The sequence below is a fragment of the Bombus pyrosoma genome, linkage group LG6 (assembly GCF_014825855.1).
Source record: "Bombus pyrosoma isolate SC7728 linkage group LG6, ASM1482585v1, whole genome shotgun sequence".
Taxonomy (NCBI): Eukaryota; Metazoa; Arthropoda; class Insecta; order Hymenoptera; family Apidae; genus Bombus; species Bombus pyrosoma.
The window spans coordinates 4,898,114-4,916,864 of record NC_057775.1 but is presented as its reverse complement, the minus strand read 5'-3'; the positions used below and the strand labels follow the sequence as shown (position 1 = coordinate 4,916,864).

Below are 18,751 nucleotides of genomic sequence, written 5' to 3'. Positions count from 1 at the left end.
AACTAGAGAAATTTCGATTTCTATCGACGCCGGATATCTCAGACGCTGCAAAAATCTTTAGCAAAAGTCGTGCCACGACAATGAAATAGCTTCGCTATACCAAGTAAGCGGAACTTTTTTTCAGGCAACGCAAACCAGATCTCCGTAGCTTTAAAATCTCCATAAATATTCATGACGATTAATATCAATAAATATTCCAAGAGATGACACGGCCTGAATTCATGATATTCAGCGGTTCATTTACGAGGATGAACAAGGACTGGAAACGTTAAAACGTTAAACGTGAAATATATTGAAGCACGTATTACGTTAGCGATACATGAATATACAAACGAGTTTAATCATGGCTGGCGTGGATGTGCCTTCGAACCTTTGGTCACGCATCGAGTACCGATCGTTTGCTCAGCCACCTTGTTCCCTCAACGAAAACCAAAGAATAATTGCCGGTCGAACGTATCGATTCCGTCGTTTCTCGTAAATAGAATCGCGCGATGCTTGCATTAAGCATCAACGTTCACACAATAAATGTATAGGGACAATGCAGGATGATAGTATGGTGTCGTGGAAACAGTGTGGCCAATTTATTCAACGGCGTTTCCGCCGGACGAACAATGCCTGCCTATAGCACGTTCATCAGTCTTTTCTAGCACGAGCGGGCATACTCTCATCATTGTTCGGAAACAACAATGATCTATTTACTCGTACCAAGGGGAGACTCATTCTCTATTACTGACCGATAATAATCAATTTCTCCTTTCTCTTTCCCCGCTTCGACCCCCTTGAATCGATGATAAATTTGATCAATTTTTTAAACTTATCAGAGCATCTACCATATAATTTTAAAAGACAATTTGGGCTTCGTAAATACTTAACATTAGAATTGGTTAAAAAAGAAATTTTATATTTACGATCGTACGAATGATTCTTTGTAAGTACAGGGATATAGAATAATTGAAAACATATTATTTTGTCGATTGATTTTTTTTTTGATAAAAATCTTGTTTCTCTTCTTGCACTTGTGCGTTAACATTGTGTGTAGTAATATAGAGAAGGAAAAAAAAATCGATTACGATAAAACGTGGGCGTATGTGAGGCGAATGTTAAAAATTGTCGGTACACCTCTCCTATTTCAATATGATTTCTGACGCGCAATAACCTCGTATGGAACACCATTATAGTGTCATAATGGGAAGTCGGATTTCCTATATGGCCAAACATACCTTTCCTCTTCGTCGGTTGCTTTATCTGTACCGCTTTCTGTCCTCCTACCCAGCTTTGTCGTTGCCTTAACTTTACGATCCGTTGCAACTATAAACTCGGTCTATCGAAAATTACGGCGGGATATCCTGCAAGAACCGAACTACGTGGAACTGCCATCAAGGAAGTTTTCGCATGGCGTGAATATTAGCATAAAGGTGACGCATATTGTTCGCGTCCATTTGCAGACTGAATTACGGAAATACGAAATTAATGAACAGCCGTCGAAATTCCCTTTCGAAAATTCAAAAATCAAAGCCACGTGCGAATTAACGTTATATCGAAGTGTGAATATTATCGTAACACGTTTCATGGAAATGTACACCACCACAGTACGCAATACCTTCGAGAAGTAGATATTTTAAATTCTACTGAAGCAGTCGTATCGTTTTATATTTCAATTTAAAACTTCTTTATGGTGACGATGAACGCTATACGAGCTTCTTACAAGTCAAATCACTCGACTCCATACTATACTAATTTCTTAATTTCACTAAGTAAATACACGATTTATATTAAATTTTCTAAGAGATGATTTCAATACTAATAAATTTTGTAATTCAATGTCAGGCGATCGGTTTCAATAAATTCTTCTTCTTGTTCTTTCATTAATTTATAAATTCTTAATACTTTATCAACATACTCTCTTCCTTACTTCTTCGTTAACACCACTTACACTGTATATACATACACATATGTTGAGGTTGAGGTTGAGGTTGAGGTTGAGGTTGAAGTTGACTAAAGAACAAGTGGGTGAATTTGTAATAGAAAAGTATATTGAAATAATCAAAGGTATAAGTATAACGTATAACTTTATGCTGATTCAGATCCTTACTCTCTTAGTGTCTCTAGACAATGGAACGATAGGGAGCACGTTCATATATTTATAGCAAAATGACATTACCAAAAAAGTTAACCTTATAGCTTTGGCTAGGGGTTACAGGGAACATAAATAGAAATCTGTTTATTAGTTCCTTTGTTCCAAGACCTTGCAACCCAAAACATAATGTATATTCGAGTGTACAATAATATGCACCGCTCCTTATGTAGAATATTTCTGCGTAATAGCAGTCTCCAGATCACGGATGTACATAAGTAAAGACGTAGAGTTTTTCTTGAAGTAGTTACCTCAACAACATATATGATAATAGAGAAACACTTATTGGTAATTCCACGTATAGTAACGAAGCAACGAGCTAAAGCGATAAAGTAAATATTCTGCGATTAAAAGATGTAAAACTTCTTCCGCGTCACCAGTTAAGCAGTTTGATGCGTGAAATTAAAACCAGACCGAGTATACGTCTCGCTGCAGAGACGTTCGGAAAATACTGTCAACCGTTACCACGAGGGAAACCAGAACGAAAACAGAAGAAAACGTACGGGCAGGAACACGTTTTACGCAAGAAGAGACGTTTCTTATTCGGAAGCTAAAGAAAGGAAATAAAGAACGACAAGGAAGAAGAACAGGAGACGTTCCAGGGAAACGGGCAGCGCTTGACGGCGAATGAAAAGCAAACTCAAGTCGCTTGGTTCCCCGGTCCTAGTGGCATTCCATCGATTGACTACGTATTTCTCTCCGTCCGGGGCGTTTCTTATTCCTCCCTGACAATTCTCCAGGTACCTGAAGCTATTCTTCCCGCGAATGCAATAACAGCCAACCGAGCTACGCTTTGGAAACTTCTACACGCGCAAGAACTCAGCGCGCGCGAACGTTCTTCCGCTCTCAATTATTACTGGACCATCGGATTCGCCGGATCAATCTCGGGCTATTTTAAATTACTTAGCCGATGTGGCGTTCCCGCCGGACGAGAAACTTCGCGGAATGTCTCCTTGGGGAAATTTCGGCCGCCTGATCGAAAACTAATTCGTCCTGGTCGAGTCAGGATCCAGGAGAACGTCAACGAGAGGGACGAACCTGAGATTTGTTGCGATTCCGAGGTGTTGCTCTAATTAAAGTTGGAACAACCATAGTCGCTATTTGAATTTATCATCCGTCTACCTGGTAGTCTCTAGCTGAAATTACGTTGAAATTAATTCGTGCGAACTACTTTTTCACAAATAAAAGCTTATTAACAAGTCCACCTTCTTTTGTATCTTATACAACGACAAAGACAGGATATACGAATTTTCGTTTGCAGATCGATGCAATATTAAAAATAACAATTCGTATAAATGGAAGTTGATAAAGTCATGGAAATGAAAAGATACTAAGAATGTGATCGAAGAAAATCATTCCATGGTTTGATGTTTATGGTCTGACGTATGAATGAAATTATAGTTAACTTTTGCTTAGAGCCTTGTTACAAGTTAGATAAGGAAGATCGTGCTTTCTAATTTATGACATATTGAATATCATTGAATAATTATAATCGCAACAATAATCATATAATAAGTAGAAGATATTTTAAGTGTATAAACGTATAAATAGTCCAAATTTTTACCAACAGTTCTAACCAACACGCGATTCCCGTTACATTGCAACGAAACTTGATAAAGGATCAGCACGAACCCGTAAAATGTTCAAAATCGAAATAGGAACAAAGGGATAAATCGAAAACGAACGAAAGGCCGAAACTCTCTCCATTGTTCTCTCCATTGTTCTCCCGAAAACGTAATACAAAAATCTGTTGGCGACAAAAATAATTCTCCTGGTTAGTGAAACGAGAGAGCAAGATCTCTGTTCGCGAACAGTTGAAGGATCGTGTTCGCATCTAACGCTCGAAGAACGCTCGTCGCGTTGATCCTCTGAACGAAACAAGCGTAGGAAATTGACAGTTAGTCGAAGGTTCAATTTTTCAAAGCTAATACCGGCTCTGACCGGAGAAAGCTAGGCGTCGATGGAGAAACGGAACACGGGACAGAGAGACAGAAAAAGCACGAATGGGACATGGGACAGTCGGCAAACTCGGCCTAGGAAATGAGATCTACAAGCGAGCGAGGTGGACGAGCGAGAGTGTACAGTCCAAGTGCAATTTTCATCTGACTTGCAGTCGTTCGTCGATGCCGCGCTGCTATTCTCACGCCTGCATCATTTTTACTCTCTTTCTCCTCTTCTTTTACTTTCTCTCTGTTTCTCTTTACTTTTCCATCTCTTCTGTTCCACTCCTCATCCATTTTCACCTCGTCTTTTTTCACAGTCAACCACGTTTCGCCCGTGTTTACCGCATTGATTGCATTTTCGCGGACAAATACCACCAAATAAGAGTTGTAACCAAAGATTAAGCAGCCAATGGATTGGGGCGTGTACAGGTGGTTACAGTTTTAGGAGATGGTTATTCTATAAATTTTTATTATTTTCTAATATTTTATTTCAGGCACTTTTGCGTTTGTAAATGTTAGATATTGGCCCGTCTGAAAAATTCAGAAAGAAATTTCGAAATAATTCAAGAATCGAAAACAAATCGGCATATAATTTTCGGCTATTTTCGATACTCTCGAGCATCTGTAACATTAATTTCGAACTGACTCTCGAAAGCTGTTATCACAAGAAATCAGATTTATTTCGCATCGATAAATTCTTCTTGCATTTTAAACATCAATAAAACCAAACAAGCGCAACTGAACGTTTTATTGTTATTCACCATTCGACGAAAAGTAAGAAATTTACGATAATAATAAAAGAAAATTTTTATACAAACACTAAGAGTACAATTTGTAGTCGATAGTGTATGCAATGTATTTACGCAATCGCTTGTTCGGGGAAAAGCTCAGGAGTCAAGTACCATTAATCCTTCGCATTAATTGCACATAACAGAGAGTCAATGGACCAGAAAATCAAAGCAGCCGAAACCGAATCCGAAGGACAATAATCCCATTATCTTCGATTAGTTCATACCTGAACCTCGCCTCGGCATCGATTCCCCTCTTACCCTAAACGCGTGGATTTTCTGATCAGATATGCTGGTTCGTGCGTTAAAACGCGGATCATTAGCCTGGCCTGGAGAAAAAGGGCAAGAAGTGGCTTGCGGTTTGCTGAGAAAGTGAAAAAAAAAGGGGTGAAAAATGCCAGAGACCAACCCAAGGGAGACTGAGAAAAAATGAACGGGTGGTGGTCGAACGCGGAGGAAGAGGATGAAAGCGAAAGAAAGAAGACAGAGGAGCGAGGCGAGGCGAGGCGAGGCGATTGCCACTTCGTCTCTAGCCGCTATGTGGCTAATTAATGCACCTTTGTTGGCTTCTCACGGTTTTGGTCTACCGGTACATCGATACAGTTTGACGCACGGAAACTGCAAAGTGGTTTTAAGGAAACGGCGCGATACTATTTGGCTTTGGACAAGCACTGAAGCGCTCGAACTCTGCACTTTGATGCATTATTTAAGAAAAAAGGGAATTTTAACGATAGGTTTTCTTGGATTATTAGAATATTCTGCTCGTTACGTTATTAGAAAACCAACATATTTTACTTCCTTTGGTATTTCTTCTTTCTTTCTGTTAGGAACATGATACATTTACACTGTACATGTGAATGTGCGTGTAAGCGTCAGAGGGTGTCCAGGTCTCAGTTGAGACAAAAGGCGATTGGAAGAACCTAGAAGAGTTGGTTGACAACAAGCGTGCGTGCAAGTAGGTTATCGAGGTCTTCAGAGTGTATTATATATGTATAGCTGTTGTGTGCAAAATAAAGTAAATTATTTGTATTTCCGAATCTCTTTTATATCTTAACACTTTCTTTCTTTCTTCTTATTTTTTGCGTTCTATGTTATAAAGCACAGACGATGAGGATGAAATAACAGATCTATATCACACGTAATTATCTTCTTTTCCTCTGTCGTCTCGTTATTCGTCGGCGCCGATGGGATTGCGCAGTTCAAAAGCGACACTAAGCTTAGCCCGATGGTGTTGTCCGAACTAATTAGTCGGTCACAATGCACTTACCTCTCGGGGGAAACATACGCGACAAACAAAGACACAGGGCTGCCTATCAAAAACGCAGCATACTCATCTCGTAGTCGAGACTGAAATTTCATGGACTTTCTGCCCTCGAAATGGCTCTTTTTCTTCTCTCTCCCACGCTCTTTTTTTACCTTCTCTCGGGTCACAACCACGGCGAAGACTCGAACAACGAGACAGACACTCTGCGCGCACCAACCCATGCAATTTTTCGCAACGATGCGACGAATGAATATTGTGCACGCGGAAACGATTCTTTGTCGAGAATGTAGTCGAAATGCGGCCGATGAATGGTCCGTTTGTTCGTTAGATGAATTTAGAAAGTAGGCTGGCACGCAGTTGAGCGAGTTGAAAATTGAAGAGGAGGTTAACTAGATGAATTTAGGTCTATTTTTCTAAGGATTTGCACAATTCTTTTTTAATAAGAATTTTATTTCAGTTCAGGTAGACGCGAATAAATTTGCTGACGTTGTTTAACAAAAATCTCATCTACAGTTTCTGCAAGAACAGCAAACCTAGTGAACTAACTTTCTTAGGAACCTTAATTACCACACTGTTAAAAGAGTGCCTTAAAATAAAAACGTACAGTCGTAAAAACTTTGAGTCTAAAAGGGAAACTATCATCTACTAAACAAATACATAGTAAACAACCTTGAAGTACCTTTTCAATCTGCGACAGTTTAACGATATTAATAACCCGCTTCGTTTATCTTGAAAATTTTCACAGATTACTAATTCCAGTCTTCTATATAAGGCTATTTATTTTTTCGCAGCCTTGGTTCGATCAAAAGAATCATTTTCAATAAAACTGCTTTCGCGCCGTGTAACATGCTAAGTTAACCTACGAAATTGGCTGGTACGCCATCGCGATCGTTGTGCTTTTTCAATTAACTCCGGTACACATGCCCTTTCATTAATAAACATTACGTTCCTCGAGTGACCCGTAACAGCACAAAAGAACGTCGACAAAGCCGTGCAAAGATTATGAAAGTGTAGGTCGATTAAAATTCTTCAGTATCGCGAAAATTAACTGCTGTAACCTTCGACGCTTTTGCCAAGAAGTGGCAAACGTCTCCTCCAAGTCTTCGTGTTTCCTTTTTCTCTCTCTATCGCGATATTCACAGCGAAGAGAGTTCTGGCTCGTCGTTCAAGAACAGCGGCCAAGCTGCATTCGTTCGACGAACACCTTTCACAAAAGAGTCGAGTATTCATGAATTACCGATCGATCTCGCTTCGTTTCGTCTTGTAGAGAATTCGATCAGAAGTGGTTGCTCTTTGCACGCAACTGCCAGATGACCGGAAACGAGGACACGATCGAACTGTCATTACCACGGCTCAATGGTTCCCAAGCGTCGATCCAATGATAGATCGATTTCTTAATAAGAGGCAGTAAAAAGGAAGAATAAGGGAGAAGGTTATCGTTCATATTTCACGAACCAGTTGTTTTTCACTTTTGTTCTTAGTAATTTCTATATCTCAACGGTATAATACAATTATACTTTGATTGAAAACTTCTGATATCGCATTGTTGATCTGATGGGTCGAAGTTGAACGTACCGGACGAAAATAAGAAACTTTAATAGAAATAAAATATTTGCTTTCAACAATTATTTATGCTCGTCCAGGTGACAGATATCAATCATTGAACCTTATAATGCTCACTTAGATTTCACGACAGAGGATACAAAATATTCTTATCTTTCAGCAAAAGCAGTGACCAATTGCAGTTAGCGTTAATGATTCAGTTGAAAACAGAATTTGCCGTTTTTAGAACTAGTTTCCTTTTCCGATACTTCGAATTGGATATTACGACTTTGCTTCTTAACGTTCAATCGGCCTATATTTGTAATCGATCAATCATTATGAAACCGAATTAGGATGAAAAATACGAAATCGTAAGCTATTCGCAATGGACTGTTATCAATTACGGTAGTATCAATACTGAATCGATACGTCACTACTTAAATATTCGTGAACAATAACGATATCATTCTTCAAAATATATGAGAGATAACATCGTTCATGATCATCTTTTGCCAATGAAAATTCCATTTCCTTCTCGAAACGTTCGCGACTAAAACGACAGCGACGTTCACTATATCTGGCGTTACAAACGATACGATTTTATTTCCAATTTCCATTTTTGTTTTCTACACTTCAGAATGTTTTCTATCTTTTTCGTTTCGTTTCCTCCTCTTTCTCTCGCTTTTGTACATACATCGGTATACGTTCTCCAATTAAAATTATTCGTTAGCTAAATATTATTCCTTCGTTCGACCACGATTTACTCTTTGAAACACCTTGTTTCGCTTTCCTTTTATCTCCGGCGCTCATTCAGTCGCGAAAGTATGATGTTTGCTTTACCAGTATTTTCTTTTTTCTCAATTTCCTTTCGAAGAACGTACGTAATACGTACTATATATTCCACTTTTCAAGCAGGTATATTATTGATCAAAAGTATCAGGTGATAGCCAGTTATAAGGAAATTAAGCTTATTACATTGATTGGCGATAAATTAGTGATACAGGAAACTAATGCATAGTGTGCGAATAAAATATTCGATAGTCTTATTTTATAAAATTATTTTTATGTTTTTTAGTATTTATAATCTTTTAAGTCTTTTAAATATTGTTATAACTTGATTAGTTTGTAGCTATTTTTATATAAATAATCAAGCATAGATTAGGAATTAGTATTACTACCATTATGCTATACATATTTAAGATTTATATTTCCATACCATCTTTTAAAATCCAAAAAAAAAACTTAATTCTAAAAATTAAAATTTTCCAAAAAGACGGAAATGGATAAAATGTAAATTAGGATACTTGTATGAAATAAGAAGTCCACGAAATTGCTAAGTTAAATATTCCTTAAATTAAGCGACAAAATGATCGACTCGACAGAAATAATTCGCTTAATATCGTTTTAAGGAGGAAATAAAGTAAATTTCATATAAAAATATTTTGGATTTCAAACTTTCACGATTGTTTGTCTCGGAAACTCAATAGCAAAATATTCGTATAAGAATATTGTGACTTTGACAAAATATGAGCACAGAAAAAGGAAAAAAGGATTGACGTTTTCTAAAATAGTTCATTTTCACGCGAATGAATAATTAGTTGTTCCTAATCCTAATTCTTTCAGTGTGTTCCAAGTGTACTCTGATTTTTTATTAATTAAATTAATGGTACAAAAAATGAATTCGAAATTTACTTTTTAAACACTAGAGAATTGTTTAAGTTTCGCATATAACTCTAATTCCTGTACCTGCAAGTCTTAATACATCTTCTTTTCATTATATTTTTACACAAATTTCGCTTGTATCTTACACAATTTATTTTTACGTATTCTTTGTAACACGCGTTAAGTTATTTCTATTTATAACATAAAATAAACAATCAATAATTTCAATTAAATTGACAACAATACCTATGCTTATCGATATCCGCGCCAGTGCAGGTCTGAAATGTGTACACATGTTTGTTTGTGTGTGTTTGTGTGTGTGTGTGTGTGTGTGAAATGAAATAAATTCTTAGAAGTGAACAAGTGAGTCTATCCTCCAACCTTTTACAAATCTGTGCGATAAGTACAGCGATAAGTACGTATGAATAAAATGTTAAAACGTTTAGCCAGTCGATGTACAGAGAAACTGAGCCACGAACCCTAAATCACAGTTATCGCGGAGATATCAAGTGGTTGGCAGGGAATTCTTTCAGCCGTAGCGTTTTCGCGTGCACTCAATGTTGGTGCATACGACGGTACGCGTGGATGCACACTGTAAACCTACCCTTCATCGCGCCACCATGCTTGAATTATTTAATTGGATTCTGCATTTTAGTGCGCCAGTAAACGGTGTACACCGGCGCATGGATTAATTTTGCTTACCGGTCCTGAATGAGGAGAAACACGGAACGAGGCAGCAGTTTCAGAAATTCACGATTCGTTGCGTTTCCGGCCTTCCCCGTGTGCTTTCGCTTGTGCAAAAATCCAACCGGAGTTACGGCTCGAAGCTCGATAGATCGGATTTAAGGTTTTATCGCGCGTTTCCCGACTCGCGAAACGCATTTCCTATCGTCGCTAATTTTTAAATATCATAAATTATGAAACACGCACGTCGAGAGATCAACACATTTCAAAATGCCCGATAAAACCAGCTATTAATTTAACAAAGGATATACAGTGTATCCCAGTGGAACGATCGCTCGGTTTTCAAAGATTCAAAAACAATGTTAATTTCTATGAAATTTATTTGCCTTCCATACGTCAATTAGCAGCTCAGCTTTTCTATTAACATTCATTACTCTTCGGATAAACGTTTCAAACTTCAGGCAAACAATTACGACAGCTTCCAAATAAAATCGTATTTTTACAATCAATTTTTATATTTATAGTACGCAATCGCGCATATACTCAACGCTGCAGCGGCACAAAATTGCAGAATATTTTTCGATTAAATAACGTTGCAATAAAGAATGCAAAGTCATAGAGTCAAAATCAGTGAGAGAGAGAGAGAGAGAGAGAGAGAGAGAGAGAGAGAAAGAGATCTGCTCGATAATGATTTTAATTAATACGCGATCGAATTTAACAAACAATGAGTTGGAAGATGAATCGAGCGTTATCAATTTGACTGGCTGATTGATCCTGTAGAAAACACGCGTATGCAGTTTAACTGGAAACGAAATTAATTATCAATTATATCTATTCATCAGTGACTCCTTCATAAGTCGTTAACAAACCAATGATATTATCATTCACGGTATGTCATAAAATTAGCAGTCAATAATGTATAATGAGCCATTAAATGTTTAATGATATCCCATTGTGTTTATTTATAGGTGCGTGTAAGTTTCTTTGTAATAATTTCTTTGCAGTAAAAGAAGCTATAACAACGAGTGAGATAAACACGATCAATTAATTGGTTGGTAATAATTAGTCTCGTAATTCTTCGGACAATTAGATATTCCGCGAAAGGTAAACTTTACCACAACTTTGAAAATAAATGTTGATATAAGAATTAAGAGGTCTGTAAACAGCGCGTTAATTTTATCTTCAATTCAATCCATAATTGGAATTATGAATTAAACTGTACATTTATTAATCCATGAAATGTCTTGTTCCATTTCCTTGAAATGTGTGGCTCTTTTTTATTATCGATAATTGAATTATTTCGAGTGTCTGTCGTATTTTTCCCAAAACTATTCACTCAGCGACACGAGTAACAAATTAATACACGATCTGAAACTTTTATGAATCTTATACAACAGATTAACGAGCTTGACGAATATTGCAGCAAGGATCCATAGTGCGTCTTGGTGAAAGCTGATTTAACAACAAAGTATGATTCTACAGTTCTTGTCCATCGTTTTAGTACACACAGGTTCATGACATTTGGTCAGAATCGATCGATGTTGAACGTAAGAAGCACGTTAGGTGTTTGCAACTTATGAAACAGTCTAACTCAACATTTTTGTTCTCCAAAAGTGGTAAATACGTTTCCATTCAATTATTCGATAGCGTGTCATCGCTCCAATTGTAATGGAACACGAGTTTGTATATAAAATTCTGACTGAAAGGTACGAAATCTTCTACAATTACTCAATAACCTTTAAAATAAATTTCCCAATTTTTCGAAAACTGTTGAAGTTATTAAATGTATAAAGAGAGAGACGCGTGGATAAATTATAAGGTAGAAAAATATATTTTAAATACAGGAGTGAAAAGTACAAGAATGAAATAATAATTTGAGCTGGTCCAGATCCGCCAACGTCGCCTGTCGACTGTTTATGGTCTGCCTTCGTCCCAGTCTTTCGTCTATACGCTGTCGATGGCTTCGGTGCTTTAGAAAGCTAAAAAGACCAGACGTAGAGTTTTCTTAAAAGTGGTTACCTTCAACACCCTCCCTAAAACTCTACATCCTTACAAACAATTATCTCCCAATATTTTCCGACTCTTGTTGTAAATATTTGAACATTGACTTCGTCAATGCCTTCACAAATACATTTGCCAGCCACCTTTCTCCTTTCCATTCAAATTAATTTATTAGTAAAAGAAAACTACGAGAAGGCTAAAAAGATCAGATGTAGAGTTTTCTTAAAAGTGGTGATCTTCAACAAAAACGACTATCGAAACGCAGCCGTGTCAATGTCCGAGATCGATACCATCAATGTTTATCCTGTCGATGCAAAACAATGGAACAACAAATCGAGAAAAAGGAGACAAAGCGTGGTAATGGAAACCAACGCTGGGGAATATGTATTTGCACGGAAGACGAGGAAAGAGTCTGCGGGAAAGTTCGCCTTGTTGCGACATGGAAACAAGGCCGCGATGTGGTGGCGAAAAAGGAACGGGTTGATGGCCTGGTTCCCAGTGGGAAGAACGTGGGATCGGTTCATTGAGGCGGCGACTTCAAAAGGATTCGCGCGAACGGGGAAGTGGAATTTTCATTATCGGAATACCAGTCACTGTCAGTAAACCTTTTACTGCTTTGATAAGCGTGGCCGAGCTACGCTGAAAGAGGACACGAGAAGTAAAAGAGAGAAAAAAAAAGAAAAAGAAAAAAACGATCTCGCGGATGTAAGCTCGCTACTCTTGCCTTTCGTCGTGACTGACTTCGGACGAGAGACTTTCCTCCGTTAACGGACAGATTCCTCCGTCTCTAGAACGACGTGTTTGCTTGGACTAATCTTTATTAAAGAATGATCGTAGCAAAAGGCGAATCGAAATTGTTGTGTAACAAGCGTTGCAGCAATGTCACCGAATGGCTACGAGTGCGTGAAATTTGACAGTAATTGAACTAATATTATTAATGAAATTTTACACGTCACAAATTACATGTTATTAGTACTAAAAATATTGTTGTATAACAGTGGCAAGCGACAAATAAAAGAAACTAAATCTTGACGATTTACCGTTTGATATATCTTTAACGACAAATACGTTACTTTCCATCTGTGTATCAAAGATGTTCACCGAGATAGGGAACAGTTTTAAAAATCCTAAAAGATCAACCTCGTCTCTACAACACCGCTGTAAAAATGGAAAAATGTCTGCTGTTTAGATCTCCGGTTGCTTACAAGCGATTTGATTTAACGCAAATAAACGTGTGTAGTCACGAGCCACGAGCAAAGTTGGCCGTGCCGCCTTGGGGAAAAGGGGACTCTGAAGGGTAGAAGAGATGATGTCAGTCGATACGTTGCTCTCTGCGTTTCTGACGGGAAAATTGAAAGCGTTGTACGTACTGTTGCTCGTGGAAACGTAGGACAAATCGTAAATTTGACCGGATGTTAACCACACGTGTGTTTCGCGTCTCAGGGGGATTTATCAGCCTATCAAAATCCATCTTTCGCGCAACCGAAAAAGAATCTTGTCCTACAGAGTCGACGACATTTACACAACTATCGAATAAAATTCTCTTATTCATAGTACTCACCAAAGGGCCAGCTGGTAATGTAGGATAGCTCGATTAGGTTGCGACGTGTCTCGCAGGAAGTTGGCGAAGTTATAATGCATCTTGGCGTTATGGGGAAGAGACCGCAGACCCGCCCTATAAACAAGAGGATTCGGGGTCAGAGACAGGGTCGTCATCCCGACCTCGACGCGATCCCCGGCTCTTTATCCTGCCGCGGTTACATCTGATATCGTCTGGCCAATTGCTACCACGCGCGTGATTCTCGCTCGTGCGACAGCATTGGCGGTGTGCCCGCGGCGTTGTCCCACCAGTGACGAAGAGGCCCGCGTAAATTTCCGCGAAATTATGCCGCGATTCGGGGAATTTAGACTGGGGATTTCGTGCACGACGAATTACGAGCTTGCGTACCGAACGAACGACTAAGGGGAGAGTTTCAAGTTAGGGAGTAACGTGAATTGTGATTTCCCATTTTCTCCTTGGTTTTTCATTTCTAAACTTTTCGACTGAATATTTCTTTTGACTTCTGTATTACTAATTTGCAGACTAATGCGTTAAAGGTGGAAAAATATCGAGGATGAGGCTCCTCTCGCGCAATCCTATTATACTAATGTAGATATATGATAATAAAAATATATAATGATAAGAATAAAAATAAAAAGTTACAAGTTAGTAACAGCATAAAATTTTCTTGTAAGAAATTCAGTAATAAATTGAATAAAATTTTGGAAGCAAATGTATTATAAACGTGGAATTATCGAGGATCAAGATCCTCTTGCACGATTGAACTAATATGATTAGTGAAGTTTTCCAAGTTCTGAGTCGAATTACTAACATCAATAAATTGTATTGATATAAAACATAAATGTAAAAAATTATCTAACACGTAGGTCGATTCCATCCATAAATTAGTAATATTCGCAGATCCTCCGGCACGTCAATAATTTTGTCATTAAACTCTTGTCTTCTATATTTTTATAATCTCCTCGATATTGGATATCTTTTACCTTATAATTGTAACTCTCGACTCCATAAAACTGAATACCCATTACCTACAGTGAAACCTCATATCCTTACATTTTTACAACCTTGCAGGTAATTTCTTTGCCACGACAATAAACTACTGTAGCTTCCATAAAGCGTGGGAATTTTCTCTCTTTTTTTTTTTCGGAAAATTCGGTGCAAAAGCGTTCGCCACGAATTTAAAAATATTCATAAAATTTCTCGAATGTCCCAAGAATAATGATGCAGCTGAAAAACATTCCGACGCTCTATTTGAAATTGTTGGCTCGTGAGCTTTAAGACGAAATTCAACTTCTCGGTCTCTTTTCCGTATCACGAACAAAAGAAAGAAAAGAAAAATACAACATCGAATACTATTTTTTCATCATCGTTATCGGCGAACATTCAAAAGTTCGTATCTGTCGTCCCTCGATCTCGTTCTATTATCGACGACTTTGTTATCAGTTCAATGTTATGACAGCTTTTGCGTACGGTGGAAAATAATCGCGTGTTCCAACGATTCAAGAATTTCTGCGTAATCAAGCAAAAAGGGAAATGTCATATACTTTTTTCAAAACTCGTTGTTTTTTACCTGTTAAAAGCATCTAAACGTTTACATTACGAATTCATTAAAACTAACAAACTCTCTCAGCGAATGTAACGTTATATGTATTTTTTGCAGAGTAAACCGCGAAAGATGCTAATATCCCCCAAAATATATAAATCAATCGCATGAAAATATGTTTTAAAAGAGAGCGAATCGTTGAATGTAAAGTGCATGTCTAATAACTTTATAAACTGCATACGTTCATCAATATCGAAGCGTCTTGTATCAGAAATATCGTGCTAACACAGTTCACGTTTCGAGTGCAAAGTATTAAAAGGCTCGACTGACAAACCTGAGAAGAGTTTCTCTGGACGTCCAGTCTCTGTTTCGAAGTATCGTTCTGTAGCATCCGAGGAGTAGAAGTAGAACGATTCCAGTCGTGATCAGACTTCTTCTGCGCGGAATAGCCGTCCAGCTGATTTGCATCCCATATACGACAAGAAGAATCCATCCAACGCTGTAAACATTCGTTGCTCGCTTGAGATATTTTTGCATCTGTCTTAATGTTCTTTAAAACACAGTAAAATCTTAAGATCTTTCAAGTGTAACTGCGTATCGTTCTTTTAATTATATTTCCAAAATTATGCTGCATGAACATTTATCTACATATTTTATTTTGTTTAAACGAACCAAGTTTATGTTAATAGAAATTTTCAGTGTAGTCTACTTCTAAAAATATACATATACATGAAACGTTGTTTGTAAAAGATTGTTTTTCTTCTCTGGATATTCTTTCCTTCTTTAGAAATCTCCTATTCTATATATACAGTGTTTATTTTGAAAATTACAACAAATGATAAGATTTTGCTAAATTACCTGGGCAAATAAAGTACACGTTCCGCAACGACGAATCCAACGGTAATAAAAAGATTGGATGCGGGCAAGAACGGCAGTACCAGGAACATCCAACCAAGAAGAAGAGGCGGGTGCCTCTGTTGCTGAAAATGAAACGAAGGTTGCTGCGTTAGACGCGTAGAAAAGCGTTTTGCCTTGGAAACGAAATTGTTCCGGGTTTCCCGCGGAATATTATGTCAACCAATAACCAAGTATTAAGTAAACTTTTTACGAGCAAAAAAGACACGAATGGTTTTGTGTCGCGCGAACTGTCGAAATCGTGTCACGCACGTGTCAACCAAGTTTCGAACATCCCTTGCGTGATACAAGACGAAGGAATTGTATAATTAAACCATTTATCCACTATTAAAGAAATTTACTGTATTTTCAAAGTTACACGCATATATAAACACGAAATACTTGTGGAACGATTTAATACGTAATTAAATTTACGAGAGAAACATGAGAAAATAAAGCGAGTTATATCGCGATCAAACAAATAAAGAAACAACAGTTTCTAGATAGAAAAATCTAGAATTTTCGCGAATAAATAACATCAAAGAACGCAATTAAAGGATGCACATTAGTCTGGAACAACATTCGTATATATTCGACGTACGCGTTCTCAGCAGACTGTTTGTACAATTGCCAGCGGAGTATATAATCGACGTATCAGCAATAACGAATAATAGTGTCCGAAGTTCCAACGATGATGAAGATACCAGTGATTCTTTCATCGCTCCTTTTCGCTATTGTCTCGTCTAAAGTTCCAAGTCAAACGTCGAACAAGTATATTGTTGAACAGAAGAGTCCGGAAACGTGGTTAGAACGCGTGAACATCGTCGACGAGCAAACCATATCCAACGATGTTGAAGGAAAGAAGAGTTCTTTGGAGGATGGACGACAGAAATCACGAGCGAACGAGGCTGGATTAACCCGGTGGGAAATGGGATCAGTGCAAGAGGCTTCGAGCGGAACTGATTGGGGAGGGTTGCTTCTTCGCCTCGCGGATAGACAGGTATGTTTGGACGCGCTGCGGATGATCAAAAGCCTCCTCGACGTCCGACAGCGGACCGTTTGATTTTCTTCCGGTTTGTCGGATTCATTGAAAAATAAATCTTTGAAGTGACGAGCAAACGAATGTCGTGCTCTCCCCTTTTTAATCTCACCGCCGCGATATTTGAAGTTTCATCAGCAATTCTTCATTATCAAATAGGCAAGAAAATGATTTCGATTAAAAAATTTGTCACTTTGTCAATTGGATTTTACAGTGAAATATTCGAATTGTAGCACGGAATAGCGGAAAATATATTTATTTTTTGTAAATGTAATTACATGTTAGACATCAGGATCTTAAAGTGACGATGGAGAGTTCTATGCTGCGGCACTGAATTGGTCAATCTGCCGACGTGCTTATGGCGGTTTTTGAAATATTTCAGAAATATTTTTGTTATTAATTCATTCAATTTCAACCCCTAGTTCGTTCAATTTGAGAATGCGATATTGATATATTAAATGTTTCGATACTGCATCCATGTTTTCAATTCGTTACATCAATTTTCGAGTATTAAAAAATCTCTACATCCTGACGTTTTAAAAATTTCTTTACAAGAGTTTTATAAAAATAAAAGAGTAGCATTGTTGTTATGTTAATTATTAACTTATTTAATATCAATCCGTATATATAATTAATGTCATTAATATTTTTCAAATATTCAAATGGCTCACAATGAGGCATATTTAATAGCAAAATTAAATAAAAGATAGTTTTAAGTTTGAATTTAGAAATTGTCCTTCGATATAAAAACGAAAAATGACTATTAATGAATTTCAACCACGATCTTCTACTGTTGTAAAAATTCTGCAATAAACCATAAATTGACAAAAACCAAAAATAATTGATTCCCAAGAAAAATCCCCATTATTCACATTGATCTTTACTCAAATACAGGAATCTGCTAGGGAAACAAAAAATCTTCCGTCTCTAATCTCTTTATTGAGACCAAAGCTAGAAAAGTCCGACTTTATCCTTGGCAAATCGCACGAAGATCGTCAACGAAGATCGCTACAAGACTACCGTATTTCGGACTACATGGTATTGACGGAAAATCTCAACAACGAGGACGAGGTTCAAAAGATTCTGGCGAATGCCAAGGCGCAATTAAGCACCGTGAAATCGGACAATATGGGAAAATTCCGAAACAACGCGTTTGGCGACGATTGGCTCTCCTTTGTGTTGCCATTCAGATCAGGAATGGGATTCACGGAGTCGCTGATGAGAAGGTCAAACGCGAGTTACGATCTAGGAATACAGAATTGGAACGAAAATGAAAAATGGGTCGATGATACGAAATTTCTAAACACGAAACAATTCCTACAGCGTAACGAAGATATGGAAATCGATAAAAAGGACGCGTTCAGTAAAAAATATGAATCGTCTCTTTCGAACGAAAACAGAAACACGGGATATTCTAATGAATTAACAGAAACGTCTTGGATCACGAAACAGACTGAAGAAAGATACAAAAAACAACATCCTGAATTACGAGTGAAAGAAGCAAGCAAAGATGGTTCAGGTACAACCGAAGGAGAATTAGAAACAGATGCTGGATCACCGATGAAAGACACCGGAAAGGATGGTTCAGGTAGAAGTGAAGAAAAATATAAGGAAGCTTCTGGTTCGCGTTTGGAGGAAGCAGGAGAATATGATACACAGCCGAATAAAGAAGGCTTGATCAAAAATGACGAACATA

General features: G+C 37.7%; 1 protein-coding gene across 8 annotated transcripts in view; it reads right to left on the bottom strand.

Annotated features, from left to right (window-relative positions):
* LOC122568315 (protein O-mannosyl-transferase TMTC1-like) overlaps positions 1-18,751 on the bottom strand; it is a 273,776-nt gene that overhangs the window by 34,551 nt on the left and 220,474 nt on the right. For all 8 annotated transcript variants that reach the window (XM_043727930.1, XM_043727928.1, XM_043727931.1 and 5 more), the window contains exons 8-10: positions 15,981-16,102; positions 15,457-15,621; positions 13,580-13,693 (exon numbers count right to left, since the gene is read on the bottom strand). In XM_043727930.1, the coding sequence (XP_043583865.1) occupies positions 13,580-13,693; positions 15,457-15,621; positions 15,981-16,102 (401 nt within the window). The remainder of the gene's footprint in view (positions 1-13,579; positions 13,694-15,456; positions 15,622-15,980; positions 16,103-18,751) is intronic.